The sequence below is a fragment of the Juglans regia genome, chromosome 9 (assembly GCF_001411555.2).
Source record: "Juglans regia cultivar Chandler chromosome 9, Walnut 2.0, whole genome shotgun sequence".
Lineage (NCBI taxonomy): Eukaryota > Viridiplantae > Streptophyta > Magnoliopsida > Fagales > Juglandaceae > Juglans > Juglans regia.
Window position 1 is genome coordinate 11,329,302 of NC_049909.1, and position 15,616 is coordinate 11,344,917.

Below are 15,616 nucleotides of genomic sequence, written 5' to 3' on the forward strand. Positions count from 1 at the left end.
ATTTGGCACTAATTTCCTAGATTATTACTTGGTTTTGTTGGACTTTTCCTTTATGTTTCTCCTTTCAGCATTTTAGAAACTTGGTTTTTGAGCTTTATCTTTCTATTCTTGTAATCCCCAAATTTTCTCTTTCTTGTAAAATGTATTCCTCCACATAAGTGATGATAATCAATAAAAAAGGGGTATCGTCATCTTCATTAAAAAAAAAAAAAAAATCTTCGAGCCGACTGAAGTGCTACTAAGGGGGGGCTTCGACTCCGACGGAGTCGGAAGGCCCACCTCCGACGGCCTCCAACTCAGACTGGGGTCAGAGGTCAAAACCCCATCCGACTCCGACTGGAGTTAGAGTTCAACTTCAATCAGAGTTTGGAGCTCAGAGTCGAAGCTCAAAGCTCCAATCGGAGTAAAAAATGGGCTTGAGCGAATAATCTGTGAGACGTTCGTTGAGCCACACTTGAGCGAAGGCTCGAGCAAACAATCTGTGTGATGTTCTCTCGAGCCACACTCGAGTGTCACTCAAGCAAACGTCACCTGGAACAAAAAAAATTCAATTTTTACAAAAAAGTCAGAGTTTGGAGTTGGAGTACGAAGCCCACATGGGCTCCGACTCCGACTCCGAACTCCGACTACTGGAGTCAGAGCTTTGACTCCGAACTCTGAGTACTAAAGTCAGAGCTCCAACTCCGAATTTCGTAAACTCTGACTTCATCGAAGTCGGAGCCTGGTCGGAACTCGGACAAAGTTCGGAGCTTGAAAATATTGCCCACCCCTAAGTGCTACCACAAACAGGAATTGAAACTGTAACATGATAACAAGCTCTACAAGCTTTAATTAAAAGAATATAAAAGGAGATGAAGAAGAAGATAAATGGTGGAAAATACGATCAAAAACCTTTTCAAAGTCGTTTTGATTCGTACCAATGAAGATAATATATATATATATATATATATATATTTATCAGAGAGAGATCAAAATATTATATGAAGAAAAAAAGAAATTAGAAAATAAACTAAGAGATCTGCAGAAATAATAATGAATTATGTGTGTAACATACGGCCAGATGAATGACTCGATACACTTTATATTAAGGACTCGATTCATGACAAACCGACCCACTCTTGTAAATACAGACATGAGGTGGCTAACTAGCTATTAATTAACTACTCATGAAAACCTAACTAATACAGCATAATTAATTCAAGTAAGTTTACTTTAATATTAGATCGTCTCTTTTGCAATCACTATTATAAATTATTCTATTTTTTAAAAAGAATAAGATAAGTTTGCCTGGAAATTAGTCTAGGAAATTGCTAGATCGATGTTGACAACAAGAAGAAAAGTTAATACAATATGCGTCTTATTATACCCGCTTCTTCGCCTCAGATATCGACCAAAAATAATGGTACGAGCAACTACATGATCAGATGTTTGGGACATTGGAAAGGACGAGGAAAATGATGCTAAAACATGTTTTTGAAATGGACGAAAAACGACATTGGAAAGATAAGGATTGATGAAGCATGTATATATATACATTTCAATCATTTCATGATTGTGTCTTTTGGCCTTATTAATGATATGATGCATCATTGGATGATTAACTGATTACGTAAATAAATTAATAACTGTATGTGTTTGGGTCATCTCCAAAATATACATACACACACGTGTATGTAGCCTAATCACTATGGGAGTGACCAATCTCCCTTTGACAGGTTCCTTACGCAAATAGCATTAAATTTTAGGTCTAGTTTATTTTCAAAAAATATTTCATCTCATTTAATCATTACGACTTTTTCAACTTTCAATATAAAATAAAATAAATAATTTAACTTTTTCAAATCGTAAAATATAAATAATATTAAAAAATATATTCTAACAATATTTTATTATACTTTTTAACTTTAATTTCAACTTATATCATATCATCTTCACAAACAAACAAGGACTTAGACTTTTAGGGTTCATATTGTTCACTTCAATGGGACATGGTAATTTGAGTTACATACGCTACTAATTAATTGAAAGTTGGTAGGTAAACACACAGCTTACTGCATGTGAGATAGTCATACAAAAAAAAAAAAACTAAATTATTAATATTTATTAATATAAATTAATCTAAAAAAACACACGAGCAAATAATTTTTTTTTCATGATGTTTGAAGAGAGAAAAGGCAGTGATACAGTTACTACTCTTTTATTATTATTTATTATTTATAGTGTTTTTATTTTTTATCATTTTTTTAAGTATTTTTTTAACATTCTTAATCATTAAGAAAAAAATTAAAAATATATATAGTTTTATTAATAATAACTTTCTTAACTATTAAATAAAATCAAAAAATCAAAAAAATCAAATAAAAAATAATAATAATAATAATAATAAGAGAATAGAGCCCTATCATTTTCCGAGAGAAAAAAGTCATCGAGCATGAATGGAATATGGAAAAGAAACATGGTAAAAAGAGATGAAAAGATGCATGCACAATTATCAAATGGTTTTGGGTATTTTTTTAATAAGTTGTACATAGATATTATCAAATCAGGTATCATGCAGGGTAGAGTACTGAGGTGACCCATTCAAAAAATATGCACATTTGGGAATCTTATCTTTGTCCGTAGACAATGAATTATTACTTTCAGACATTGGAGTTGAAAAACTTAAAAAAAAAATAGCTGCTTTTTAGTAAAAAGATTGAGACATTTGAGCAACAGTAGCTAACATTTTTGTCCCCATTTATATTTACCCAAGTGCTTTTGCAGGCCAGCCAATATACTCACAAGGCCACACATTCTGCCTAAATCTTAAGTACCAGCTCCTAGCCTGTTCAGGCTGTTCTCTTCCTCTCACACACTTGCACATAGGTTTTCGATTCTCTCACTCTGTCATTTCTGATCAGTTGATCTATATACGATTCCTTTGGCATTCTATTGATCTTTCTTTTTTTTAAGTTTTTTTTTTTTTCCCATTTTTATATGATCTCTTATTGCTAAGATCAGTGTGCCTGCCAAATTTCATCTTTAGCTGAACCCAATAAAGCTTAAGCATTTCATCAACTCCATATACAGTCACAAACAGCCTTTTACTGCTGCTCTTAATAAAAAACTGAGGAATTATAGAGAAAATTGAAAAAAAATTCAGCCACAATAATATAAAACGCCTGATCATGTGCTTCCCAAGTGATCACAGCTGTTGCACCAATGGTGATTGGGTAGTACTGCTGTAGCCAGGGTACGCAGAAATTGTTGCACAGCTTGATTCTTTCTTTTTTAATTTCTCCCTCAAATATTGAAAAAGAAATATATATATATATATATATATATATATATTTGTATATGGCCTTTACTTTGAGAACAAGAGCTAGCATGAAAAGCTAGCTAGCACCATGTGTTCGTGATAATTCCCCCCGAGAGAGAGAGAGAGAGAGAGAGGATATCCATTAATTAGTCTCTCTCTAAGAGATGGCACGCAATACCTTGGATTTTTCTTCAGCCTTTCAACGGAAACACCCAACAGCAATCATCATGCCCTCTTCCTCGCCCTTCCCTCTGACCCTCCACCTCCATCATTACCCCCTCAACACTCCCACCCATTCCTTTTTCATCATCATCCACCAACCCCCTGATGATGATCTTCACCATCACCTACAACACTCTCAAAATCTAGAAGAAGCAGCAAAAGAAGGAGGAGAAGCAGAAGCAGAAGCAGAAGCAGCAGCAGCAGCAGAAGAAGAAGGTTTCCTTGTTTATGAGAAAACCCTACTTTTAAGTTTCAATCTTTTATGATTGAAGGGTCTTTTTCATTAAAGAATCCAGCAGCTCTTGCATGCTCTCGGGGAATCAAGCGTCTCGGTCCGATCGTTCGCTAGATCAAGCTATTACAACTATATAAGTATTTTTCTTTTTTTAAAAAAAAAGCTTTGGCTTCTTGATTTTTGGTTGTCATTTTTATGTCTTAAAGTAAACATAATTAGCTGCTTTTAATATGTCCTACGCATGCTTAGTTTGTTTTTCCGTTTAGATGTTTGCAAAAAGAAGGAAACAATATAATTATTGTATTTAGCCATGCGTATGCTTGTCATTTAAGAGATCTAAATTAAATCGTGATCTTCCTTTGATCTACTTCTCATTGCGAGTTTTCTGGCTTTGATCTGTTTGGATAGTACTGTTCGTGCAATCATACTTATGGAGAATTTCAGCACTGTTCCTTACCTAAGAACGTAACTAATAATTAGTGCTTATCGGTTTTATATTATATTCTCCAGTACTACAGGAATAAGGATAGTCATGAAAGAGTTTGGTCCCAGCGTTATAAGCTGCAAGGGCGGATACAAATATAATTATTAGTTAGTGTTGAGCTAGCTAGGGTTTGCCATTTCACGCCTGCAACATTTTAAGCGGTTGTTTCAACTTGAAGATGATGGTCTGGTCAAGACATGATTGACAATGACCACACAGCTAAAATGATTCAAATTCATCATGATATGCATATCTATTTAATTATATAAAAGCAAAGTTTTCAATTGGTGAATTCACATTCATACCATAAAATTCGGGAATGAAATGATGCGAAGAGAGACTCTTAATAGGTTCAACTCTCAAACGTCAACCGTTTAGATAATTTACAGCACCGCTTACGCTTAGACTTCAAATCAGGAATGAAAGGCATCATTCAATATGGTGTAGCATAGCAGAAGCGTATGACTTCACTTTCATGAGAGAGCGTTAATAGAGCAAAAGTAGCGGTAGAAGTAGACGAAGAAAAAATATGAACGGTCCCGACCGCTATGAATGTTTCGGCATCCCTCAAGACACCAAAAAGTATCTCTGAACAAAGATTTATCTCTAAACCCCTCTCTTTCTGACCCTCGTTCTCTATTTTTTTTCAATTTTAATTTTCAGGATGTCGTACAAGAGGGACACGAAGATAATCAACGCTGCATCGTTCACCGTCCAGAGGGAGGACCACACAATCGGCAACATTCTTTGCATGTACTGCCTTCGAATTGCTTATTCCGATCCATTATCTTAAGTTAATAAAATTCCTGATTTTCTTACTTTTTTTTCATCTTTATCAGGCAATTGAACAGGAATCCGAATGTTTTATCCGCTGGGTACAAGCTTCCTCAATTAAATTAAATTGTTTTTATAAATTCCAATGTATGCTTGCTTACAAGGATGATGTCGCGGTCGCACCAAGGGATCTGATCGTCGCTGGCGAAGAATGAACCGATGGAGTCGAAGAAATAGCTGATCTTGGCGTCCATGGCGTTTGGTTTACGGAAATTCAAGTTGCAGTGCTTTATTTCAGGAGTGAAAATTTTAAAAAACTAGAAACTTCTTTTTTTTTTTAAATAAAAAGAATAAAAAGAAAAACGATAATTGAAATAGACACTTGGCAATAACATAAAGAATCCGCGTGGTAGTAGTGCGATGTGGCATGCCCGTCTACTGTAGACTATTGTTGACAATAATTGGAATAAAAAATAGAATCTTGAACTATTATGCTTATGTAGCGGTAATTATTTAAAAATAATATTTCATTATAGATTATTGTAAATTTTAAATTTTTTTTATATATAAAAATATAAATCGATTCAAGACTATACTCAAAAGTACGATTTCAATATTTATATTGTTTCTTCAAATTAAACCGCCCTATAAATTGTTTGGATTTTCTTCACTATAAAACCCTATCTCTCTCTCATACACAATATACACAACAATCCGTGCATTGTGTGGGTTATAGACTCGTAAATTAATGCAGATGCATTCAACTTTCTTTTTTTTTTTTTAGGGGTATCATGCATGTGTATGTGCATGTGAATATGTATACATGGTGTCATGTGTTTGATCACAATAATATATCTCGTGTGTACTCCTCTAATCATACATGGCTTTTATCTTCAGGCAAAAGTACCTCACAGAAGGGTTTTTTCAAACAATTTATGGACATTAATTCCTTATTGCAAGCTTTTATATATATCTACCAATACCTTCATCCAGTTCTCTAATATGAACATGAACCTAGTTTTCTAAAGCTACTAGCTCGATCGGAACATTTTTCATGTGAAAAATGATGTTTTAAAGATTTTTGCATTAAGATGTTTTAGGCAATTAGGACAATTTTTCTACCCTTTGGCGGCTCTAAGTCCTCTGACTGCTTATCATTTTCCACACATACAGTCAGTACTACTACTATTACTATTTTGAACAAACAAGTGGCCGCCAGCCAAGCTTTTTTGAAATAATCTTCTCTCTAAACTACATGAATATCTTCTGTACCATGTGCAGATCAACATTATATACTTCGTGTGAAAGATCAGTTGCTGCTTTAATTTCCACCTTTTTTTTTTCTTTCGCACCAGAGAAGAACAATATCTGAACATGCATGATCCTAGTTTACATGGTATATTATATACATAACACGTAAATATTATATATATATATATATATACACATTAGCTTGCCAGCTTGAAGTTCAAGTACGATTAATTAACGATTAATCAATAAAAATGAGGCCGAATATTATAAAGTTGTAATTAACCATAAAATTTCAAAATAAAAGTCTTACTAGTTTAGAAAAATAATGTACGTACGTAATACACACATATATACATATATATAATTGGGGATCCCATTTATATAATATGCCTGATCCTATATATATATTATATATAAATATATATATATCTATATATATATTTGTTGACTGTAGCTCCAATTGTTTGTTGTCTCATGGAGCATGCGCGTTATGTATATTCTGACCGATGACTCGCACTGAACCCTCAAGTTTGACCTAATCGATCTGCATTCAAACGCATGATTCTGACGTGTTAATGTTGTACCTAGCTAGCTACTATAAATATATAATATTTATTTCTCGATCGATGTTCAATTTGACTAGTGTACGTACGTAGATTGTACCTAGCCTGATATTTTGGACTAAATTATATATATATATATATATATATTAATATCCCAGCTAATATATAATAAGAGGAGTAATAAATAGCATTAGACTGTACGTAAGATCATTCGCCTCTGATCACGATCAGATATTAGAATTAATTCATACTCACTATATATATATATATATTCCAGAGTACATTTAATTAATGCATAGCATAGATCATCATGACTAAACAATGCTATATATCCAACTGAAAGAAATGGACGATATGTCCTATAATTCTTTGTGTGACATGCAGTAATATGCAGAGGGTAGCTAGCTAGCTATCATATTGATGAGATCAATAGTACTACTACTGCTTAAGTAATATGTATTAATTTTGTGACATTATTATCGTAAGATGGTCGGTCGCTTTTCCATTTATAACATTGATAGATCCTTGTCTATGTCTGCTCACGGCTAATTTGTATGGTGACATTACTATAATATATCAAAACCGTTAATTAAACGAAACAATAAATGACAGAGATACTACAAATTTATTAAGGGCACTGCTACTAAAGCTTTAAGAAGACCATGCAATATTCATGTGTGTCCAGATGATCGATATATATATATATATATATATATATATATTCCCAGTTTGTAACATTCTTAATTTCATATAACACGTAGTACGTGCTGATCTTAATTTCTATTTGGTAGCTAAGAAAATCTACAAGAATCATGATGACAAATCGTAGAAGTATTTGAATTAATTGCATCAAATTAGCTTCTTGAATTGTTCGATATTGGCAAATTAATGGAGCTTGCTGCATGTGCGAGGATGGAGGTTTTGTACTGTGAAATACAGGATGTTGATCCTGCCGACATCGATGACAACTTGCCATGCCGGGAGATGCCTTAATTCCTTGGACGTTGATGGTGGCCGGTACTAGAGATTGTGGGGAGGGGGGACCAAGAAAAGGACCTAGCTAGGACATTAGGTTTTGAAAATGAAATATGGAAGCTTGCTAGGCCGGGCGGTCGATTATTGCCGAGTCTTTTTCTTTCTTTTTTTTCCTAATGTGACCTGCTCTAATATGGAGGGCCGAATAGATTTGTCAATTCTCATTTTATATTAACAAGTTTAGATGTTAAGATGAAATGAAATTTTTTTGAATAATAAAAAAATATTAATAAAATTATTTAAATTAAGATGTTTTATAATATTATAAAATGTTGAATTATTTTTTGTATTTTTTTAGAAGCTTGATAAAGTTATAATAATTAGGTAATAATTAGATAAAAAAAATTGAAAAGTTAAAATTTGAAATTAAAAAATGTAGTGTTTGAGTGCATGGTACTGTTTAAATATTGAGATTAGATTAAATGAATTGATACTATCTCAACATCCAAGTGGGCCCAATTATAAATTTGACCAGCCCATTCTAAAAGTTAAAATAAAAATTAAGTCAAAATTATATTTATTTATTGAGTTTTGCTACCTATCATTCCCACATAACACACTACATTTTTTTTTGTTTTTTTTTTTAAATTTGATTTTTGTTTTATTCTTTTTAAACAAATTGAATTATTCTACTCGTCATTCATATATTATACATTTGATAAGAAAAAAAAATATGGTATGTGATGTGTAAGAATAATAAATAGATTTTTTTCTTATTTATTATATGAAAAATTATATACATAAGCCGTTTTTACTTTTTACACCACACACCGGTCTGATTTCTCCACGTCACAATTATAAACAAAAACCCATCCTCCCCTCTGAAGTCACCCACCTAGAGCTGTAAATAAATCAGTCTGTTCGATAGCTCGTTCAATTAAACTCGAATCGAATTCAACTCGTGAAAAAAAATAAAAAAAAATAAAAAATTGTACGTGAAAGCTGATCCCCTCTCGATTTGTAAACAATACATATCCGACAAAACTCGACTCGACTCGGTTAAGGCTCATTAAGGTCCTCTCGTTTATGCTCAAGTCGACTCGATTAAAATTCATTCATATATTGATAAATATATACATACACCTATGTATATATACACACACGCACACACACACATATATATATGTATTAGTTAATAATATAAGCATACCACTTTTATAATTAAATATATAATATGTAATCTAATTACTTATGTCTACATAGTGAATATACTTCATAGGTATATTTTATAATTTATATAATAATTAGTCGATAAAATTTAATAATTTCATATACTAATATTTGAGAACCATATATAAAATAGATATATGCTATCATATTAAATGTATATGTTAATAATATATATAGGCATATAATATATTATTATTTTGGATAAATATTAATCAGTTAGATATTAATTATTTATAAATTTTTTAAAATTTTATAATTCAATGGAGGTTTTACTTATTAGTTGTATAAATTCAATATTAAATTTTTTATTTATTTATTTATTTAATTTATTAATTATTAAATCTTATTTAAAAAATTAAAAATAAACAATTCGAACTCGAGTTTGGCTCGATTAGACTCGAACTCGCTTGTGGGATTAGCTCGATCTTTAATTAAAAGTTTAGTTTATCGACTCGAGCTCAAATAAAAACTAATAAAAAAAATCTCAAACTCGACGAGGTAAAGACCGCCTCAACTAGCCTCGAATATAGCACTACACCCACCTCAGAAAGACTCGGTGCGAGAAAATCATGGTCTTCGTCAATAAAAAAGAATAGCAGTGACCCTATCTCCAGTTCTCTAACTGCACATGGAGCGATGGCTACAAGGAATCTACAAAATAAGAAAGCAGATGGAAAATCTCAAGTAACCTCTCATGGCCTACAGAGAAAGGATGCTCTGAGTGCCTCAGAATCACAGCACATCAACCAATCGGGTTTATCTGTAGCAAGAAAAAAACAGGTTCTTGCTCAGGTTCGTAATGTTGTGTGATTTATCTGTAGAAATACAATCTGGTTGTTTTATCTTAAATAATTTATTGTTCCTACCAAACACTATCCCCACAAACCCATGAATCCGCTAAAGCGAAAGAAAATAATAGACGAGCCCGAGAGACACGAGATTTACAGAGATCGCATGGAGAGGGAGATATTCGTACGGAGGGGAGATACTGTCGTTTGGGGAGAAGCTCGGGAAAAGAGAGAAAAAATTAAACCTGACAACCACGTGTTTGGATGTGCAGTTTAAGAGGCTAAAGTGTAGAATTACTCGATAAAATGTGCAACCAAACGAGGCGTTATTTGATTTTTAGTACTTTTGTTATTTGGAGCTCCAAATAGTTGTTTCAAGTTGATGTAGACTCGGGCCTGTTGATTTATTGTGCGTTTGGGTTTCATTTCTTGAGAAATTGACTGCCAAGGCCCAAAACCATTGTCATTGCATGGGTTGGATTCCATTTTTCAATACGGTGGGTGCGAGATCCTGCATGTCATAAACTTTTGCTTTTTTATAAACCACTTTCAACGAAGACAAGTTAATAACGATGCATCCAGCTTTGATCTCTGCCATATTGCCTTACCATCTTTGTGTCTTACAAGTGGAATCTTTTTAGAAAAAAACACCCATCAACGGAGACAACGATGCATGTATCATCCATATCTACCATATATATTATTTATCTCCTCTTCACCACAAGTAGTATATATATACTTCAACTTCGCACGTTGATCTTCTTGTCAACTCCTCCACCATCTTTATCCTCGAGGTATTCTAGAACCCATGCATGCTACTACGTACTCTCACCATACTGTCTGAGCTTAATTGGTCTTCTCATCTGATTTGAGAATTCTAGATCTTTGGACTGGGTTTTCATGTTTAATTAGTTGTTTTACATTTTCTGGGGTTCGGTTATCGCCGGAAAAACTTGTGACTTATAATTTTTAGAGAAATTCTATTTGCAGTCCCCACTTGAGGACTGCATGTGCAGGCCCCTTATTAAATGAGAAAAAGTATCATTTCAAGAGGGATAGTTTTGTAATTTTAAAAAAAATTAAAGATAAAATTGCCTATGCTTGCATTGCAGTCCCCATTTGAGGACTGTATCTAGCATTGCTCTAATTTTTATCTACTGTCTTTTTCGCACATGATGGGTTTTCACGGTTCCTCTTCCCAGGTTTCAACTATCTCTTTTGTTAGATATTTGAGCTTTGGTGATCAGTAGCTTTTCTGTAACACGCAGACTCAAGCCCACGAACTATTAATTTATTTAGGTTAATATTTATGGAAAGCCCATTTAAGATTTATCAACTAAGTTTGAATAGGTTACGGGTCTAAAATTTTATTTTGGTGGAATATCATGAATTTTTATTGCGTTTGTTAATTACGTTAAAATCATTTAATATTTTATGAATAAAGTAAAATCTATTTATTTGGTAATTGACCTAAAAAGTTTTGTGACATATTGAGTTATTTTAGAATTAGAGAATGGGCCTATTGGGAATTTTGGAAACTTGGCCTATATATGTATGTGGAAGATCAAGAGATTCTTAGATCAATTAAAATGATCTAGCCCACGAAAGGGCGCAAGTCTAGTTACTCAACATCCAAACTTGCATATTATAAGTCCCTTCCTCTTTCTTTCTCTAGGGTTTCAACTGCATCTCTCTCTCTCTCTCTATATATATATATATACACATTCTCTTATGCATGTAGATACATATCTCCCTCAATTAGTGTTGCTGCACATCCAAATTTTCATCACTTTCCTTTCCTCTATTTCTCTCCCACGTACAAGCATATCGTTCACGTTTTGGAAACTACCATTATCAGATTATAAAGTGGTTGCAACACCTCCACAAGCCACACCCTTCCTTTACGTTCAAACAATCAAAACCCGAAGCCCCACGTCGCACCCTGATCTCCTCCACGCCAACCCAAACTGCAAGCCACTGCATCCTCCCACGCCAAAACTCTTTCCACATCCACCGTGAACAACCATGAGACAGCCGTTGCAAACTCCAGTCCACATTGAGCATGCTGCCTTCCACGTCAGGTTCCACCACGTGCTACCAACCACAATAGCCCTCCTTTCCAACCTGGCAACAGCCCCAGATCGCAAACCACCTCCCACAACCCACGGGAAACCAACAACCCCATGAACCCCTTAGTACCCTGTCGCATGGTTAAACTGCCATAGTTGAACCACTGTACCTCCTGACACCAACACCGATAGTACCCAACCCCACCATAGGGTCATGCTCCACCCCACCTCACGGTTGCACTATCTAATAGCCAGCCCCTGTTTTTTTTTTTATACTCAAAACAGAGCATGGCCAAAGGAAGCCCCATTTTCGCAACTGCATGTCACTGCCAAGCGATAGCTTTGCCACCAACATCCAAGCAGAGGACCACTGCCTCATGCCTCTCACACCCAGTCTTCTAGCGCACGTACCACCGCCACCCAAGCCTCTCCCATGTGCCCCTTGATTCTAGCCACCACTTCACGCCAGGAACTCCATACCGTCACCACCCTGCACCATGAAACCAAGCTGCCATTGCACACAGAAGAGAAGAGTGTCTTCCATTGCCCAAAAAAAGAAAACAAGCAGCTTTCCCATCAGGGTGCTTAAGCCACCGCTCTCACTCTAGGTTAAAAGGAGCAAACAACTCTCTCTCTCTCTCTCTATCTCTCTCTCTCATCAGAGTTTCTCCACCACACGCGTGGGAAGCTGAGTGCACCACCATGAGTTTTGGTTCAAGTCACTGTCCCTACGCACGACGTTGATCCTCTCTCAGTAACCTCTGCTGCCAAACTTTTTATTTTGTTTCTCTCTCGCCTGTGTTGCTCTCAAATAAAAAAGGGCTTATAAAACTTGTTTTTACAAAGGGTAAGCTTTGAACTTTTAATTATCTTGCTCACCTTAGCGTGTTTAGCCAATTTCTTTTACTGAGTTGTTCACATGGGCTTTTGGTTCTAGGCTAGATGTAGTATTGGACTTGTGTTTGAGTTGGGTTTATGGTAAGAGATTATCAAGGTTGGCTTGGATTTATAATATTTATAAATATATATATATATTTATATCTTAAGTGGACCGATTTTCTGATGGGTTAGATTTTTTAAGTTGGATTGATTTTAATTATGGCAGAACACCACTATAATATTTTGTAGTAGGCTAGAGGCTCAAAAGTGAATTTAAGTATGAATGCCTTGAATATGTGATGTTCGGAAAGTCACTTTGTGGTTTAGTAGTAATTGGGTTAGAAGAATTAGAACTATAAAAATTGATTTCATGGAGACGTTTAATTGTGTTGTTTATTGTAGTTGTGTCTGTTTATTTGTGTTCATAGTTCGTATTAATTATGTTTAGGTGACGATCAACTTTACTTGACACTGTTATGAAGAATTTCAAAAAAACTGAAGAGTCAAGTAAGTTGGGTTCCTATGCTAAACTTTGCAATAAAAGAAAATAGACGGAAGTTGATTTTATAGAAAATGCACATTATATGTTTCGAACAGAAAGCTTGAAAACAACCTTAATCATGTGTTCTGCATTACTCATGAAACTTTGTATAACAAGAAATTATTTTTTGTTATGACTAGTGTAGACATGAGCTTATTTTTGTATTTTGTTTCTGAAATATGCTAAAAGAGCGAATATGAGAATCTGAAAATTTTTGCATAGATTAAGTGAAGATGCTTTAAAACTGTTTTTGATTATGTGAAAATGACATAGATAAGTTCAACATTCTATTTAATATGATATGCATCAGAAAAATATTTGGCATGGCTTTCTGATTTTCTTCTAATTCTGATATGATGATTCTGGTTCTCTTATATGGTTGGTATCAATACTTCTGATATGAGTGCACTCACTTTGAAAACAAAGTAGTTTCTCTGGTGTTCTTTCCTATGTGCACATTCAGGTCTCCAAGAAGGAAAAAGGAAAAGTTTCACACTCTAATACTGCCTGGTTTGGTCATTGGGGATAGTACAACTCTACCACGAGGATTAAACATGGTATATGATTTGATATGGTGATATGATACGATACGATACGAAATAATATGAAATGATATGATAAGATAAAGATGTTTCCGTAATGTTATGCCAAAGGGTCTTTGAATATGAACAATGGTCTTTCAACATGAACAATTGTTTTTAGAATATGAACATTTTAAAATGTCACTCTGATTTTCTGATAACACATTTTGAGATCTGCATATGAAAATTGAGATATTTTGTTTCTGCATTCTGAATTCTCTGAAAAGACTCATGTTTATATACTAGTATATATTATTTGCTTACTGAGTTGTTAATAATTCACATTTTATCTCTACAATATTTTTCAGATAATTTTGATGTTTCAGCTGAGGATAAAAACTAGAAATCATGTATAAGGCTACGTGAACATAATGGATTAAGTACAATGATGATACTTTGGTTATTGGAGATTTTATTCAATAGTTTTGTTTTTCTCTGTCGACTTTATATTTTGGAGGGTTGACGTTAATTTTGAGATTTTGTGGTATTTAGATTAATCATATTAGAGTAGTTGATTTGAAGTAGTGAGTTGTATGTGTCATTGAAAACTTTGGAGTCTATGACTATGTAGTTGAGATATGATTTTGATTGAAAATGAGTAATTCTCCAACCCATCCGGGACCGGGGCATTATATTTTCACGCCAACTTTTGACATTAACGTTCTTGTGCGTACATCATGAGGCGCCAAAGTGTAAATGTTCTTTGATCCTTTGGTTTGTTGCTTCACCAATTTGATTTCTATTAATTTTAATCTTTTCTTTGATATAACACAAATGAAAGTTTAAAATGATAGGGTTGTGATAGATGTCCAATGTAATCTATAGAAGAACAAGAACAAGAAAAAGAAAAGCAAAGATCCTTAATCAGATTAATTTGTCTCAAAATGATTTTCTAGTTTTATCTCCAATCTAGTTGCCTGCCCCTTGAGCTGACCCTGTGTCCTATTAACTTAGAGTATTTACCTCATTTCTCAATTTTGTCAAATTCAACCATAAAATAAAACTCCCATTCTATGGCCGCTCAAGCCTTTACATCCTTTTCCAGGCTTCATTGGGATCATGATGTCTTCTTGAGTTTTAGAGGTGAAGAAACCCACGCAACCTTCACCAATCACCTCTATTCTGCCCTGTTACGAATCGGAATTCGCACCTTTTAGGATGAAGATGAGCTCCCAAAAGGAGAGAACATTTCTGAGAAACTAATAAATGCCATTCATGGATCAAGGATTTCCATTGTGGATTTCCATTCTAAAGGCTATGCTTCTTCTAGGTGGTGCCTTGATGAACTTGTCGAGATCATGGACGGTACAAAAACTAGAGGCCACAATCTTATTCCTACCATTTATCATGTGGAGCCTCGGATGTCCGAAAATAGGAAGGGACTTTTGCCAGTGCATTCACTGGGTGTGAAGAATACGAAGGACATGAGACTCAGTTTCAAGCAAATGGACAGAGTAAAGAGGTGGAAAATAGCTCTTTGTTATTCCGAGAATTGTACTAGTTAGAATTTGAATTATTGTAAATGGAAAATGCTACTTAGCCCCCTAAATATTATTGCTCAAAGTTATCGTTCGAATATTTTTTTTATTTTACTTAGTGATTAAAGAAATGATTATTAGTGAAGTTGTATATGTTTTTAATTTTTTCTTAATGATTAAAGATGTTAAAAAAATATTTACAAAAAAATGATAAAAAAATAGACTACACATTTGTGCTAGCGGTATGT

At 34.0% G+C, this 15,616-nt stretch overlaps 1 protein-coding gene and 1 long non-coding RNA gene across 2 annotated transcripts; both read left to right on the forward strand.

Annotated features, from left to right (window-relative positions):
• The first annotated feature begins 3,347 nt into the window (after window positions 1-3,347).
• On the forward strand, window positions 3,348-5,511 carry LOC109000298. Its single transcript, XR_001997691.2, has 3 exons — window positions 3,348-3,892; window positions 4,903-4,992; window positions 5,079-5,511. It is a non-coding gene; the product is annotated as an uncharacterized LOC109000298 (long non-coding RNA).
• Window positions 5,512-9,668: 4,157 nt separating this feature from the next.
• Window positions 9,669-15,395, forward strand: LOC109000269 (E3 ubiquitin-protein ligase COP1-like). The gene is made up of 2 exons (XM_018977097.1): window positions 9,669-9,824; window positions 15,048-15,395. Exons 1-2 carry the CDS (start codon window positions 9,669-9,671, stop codon window positions 15,393-15,395), a joined length of 504 nt encoding a protein of 167 aa, XP_018832642.1.
• Window positions 15,396-15,616: the final 221 nt, after the last annotated feature.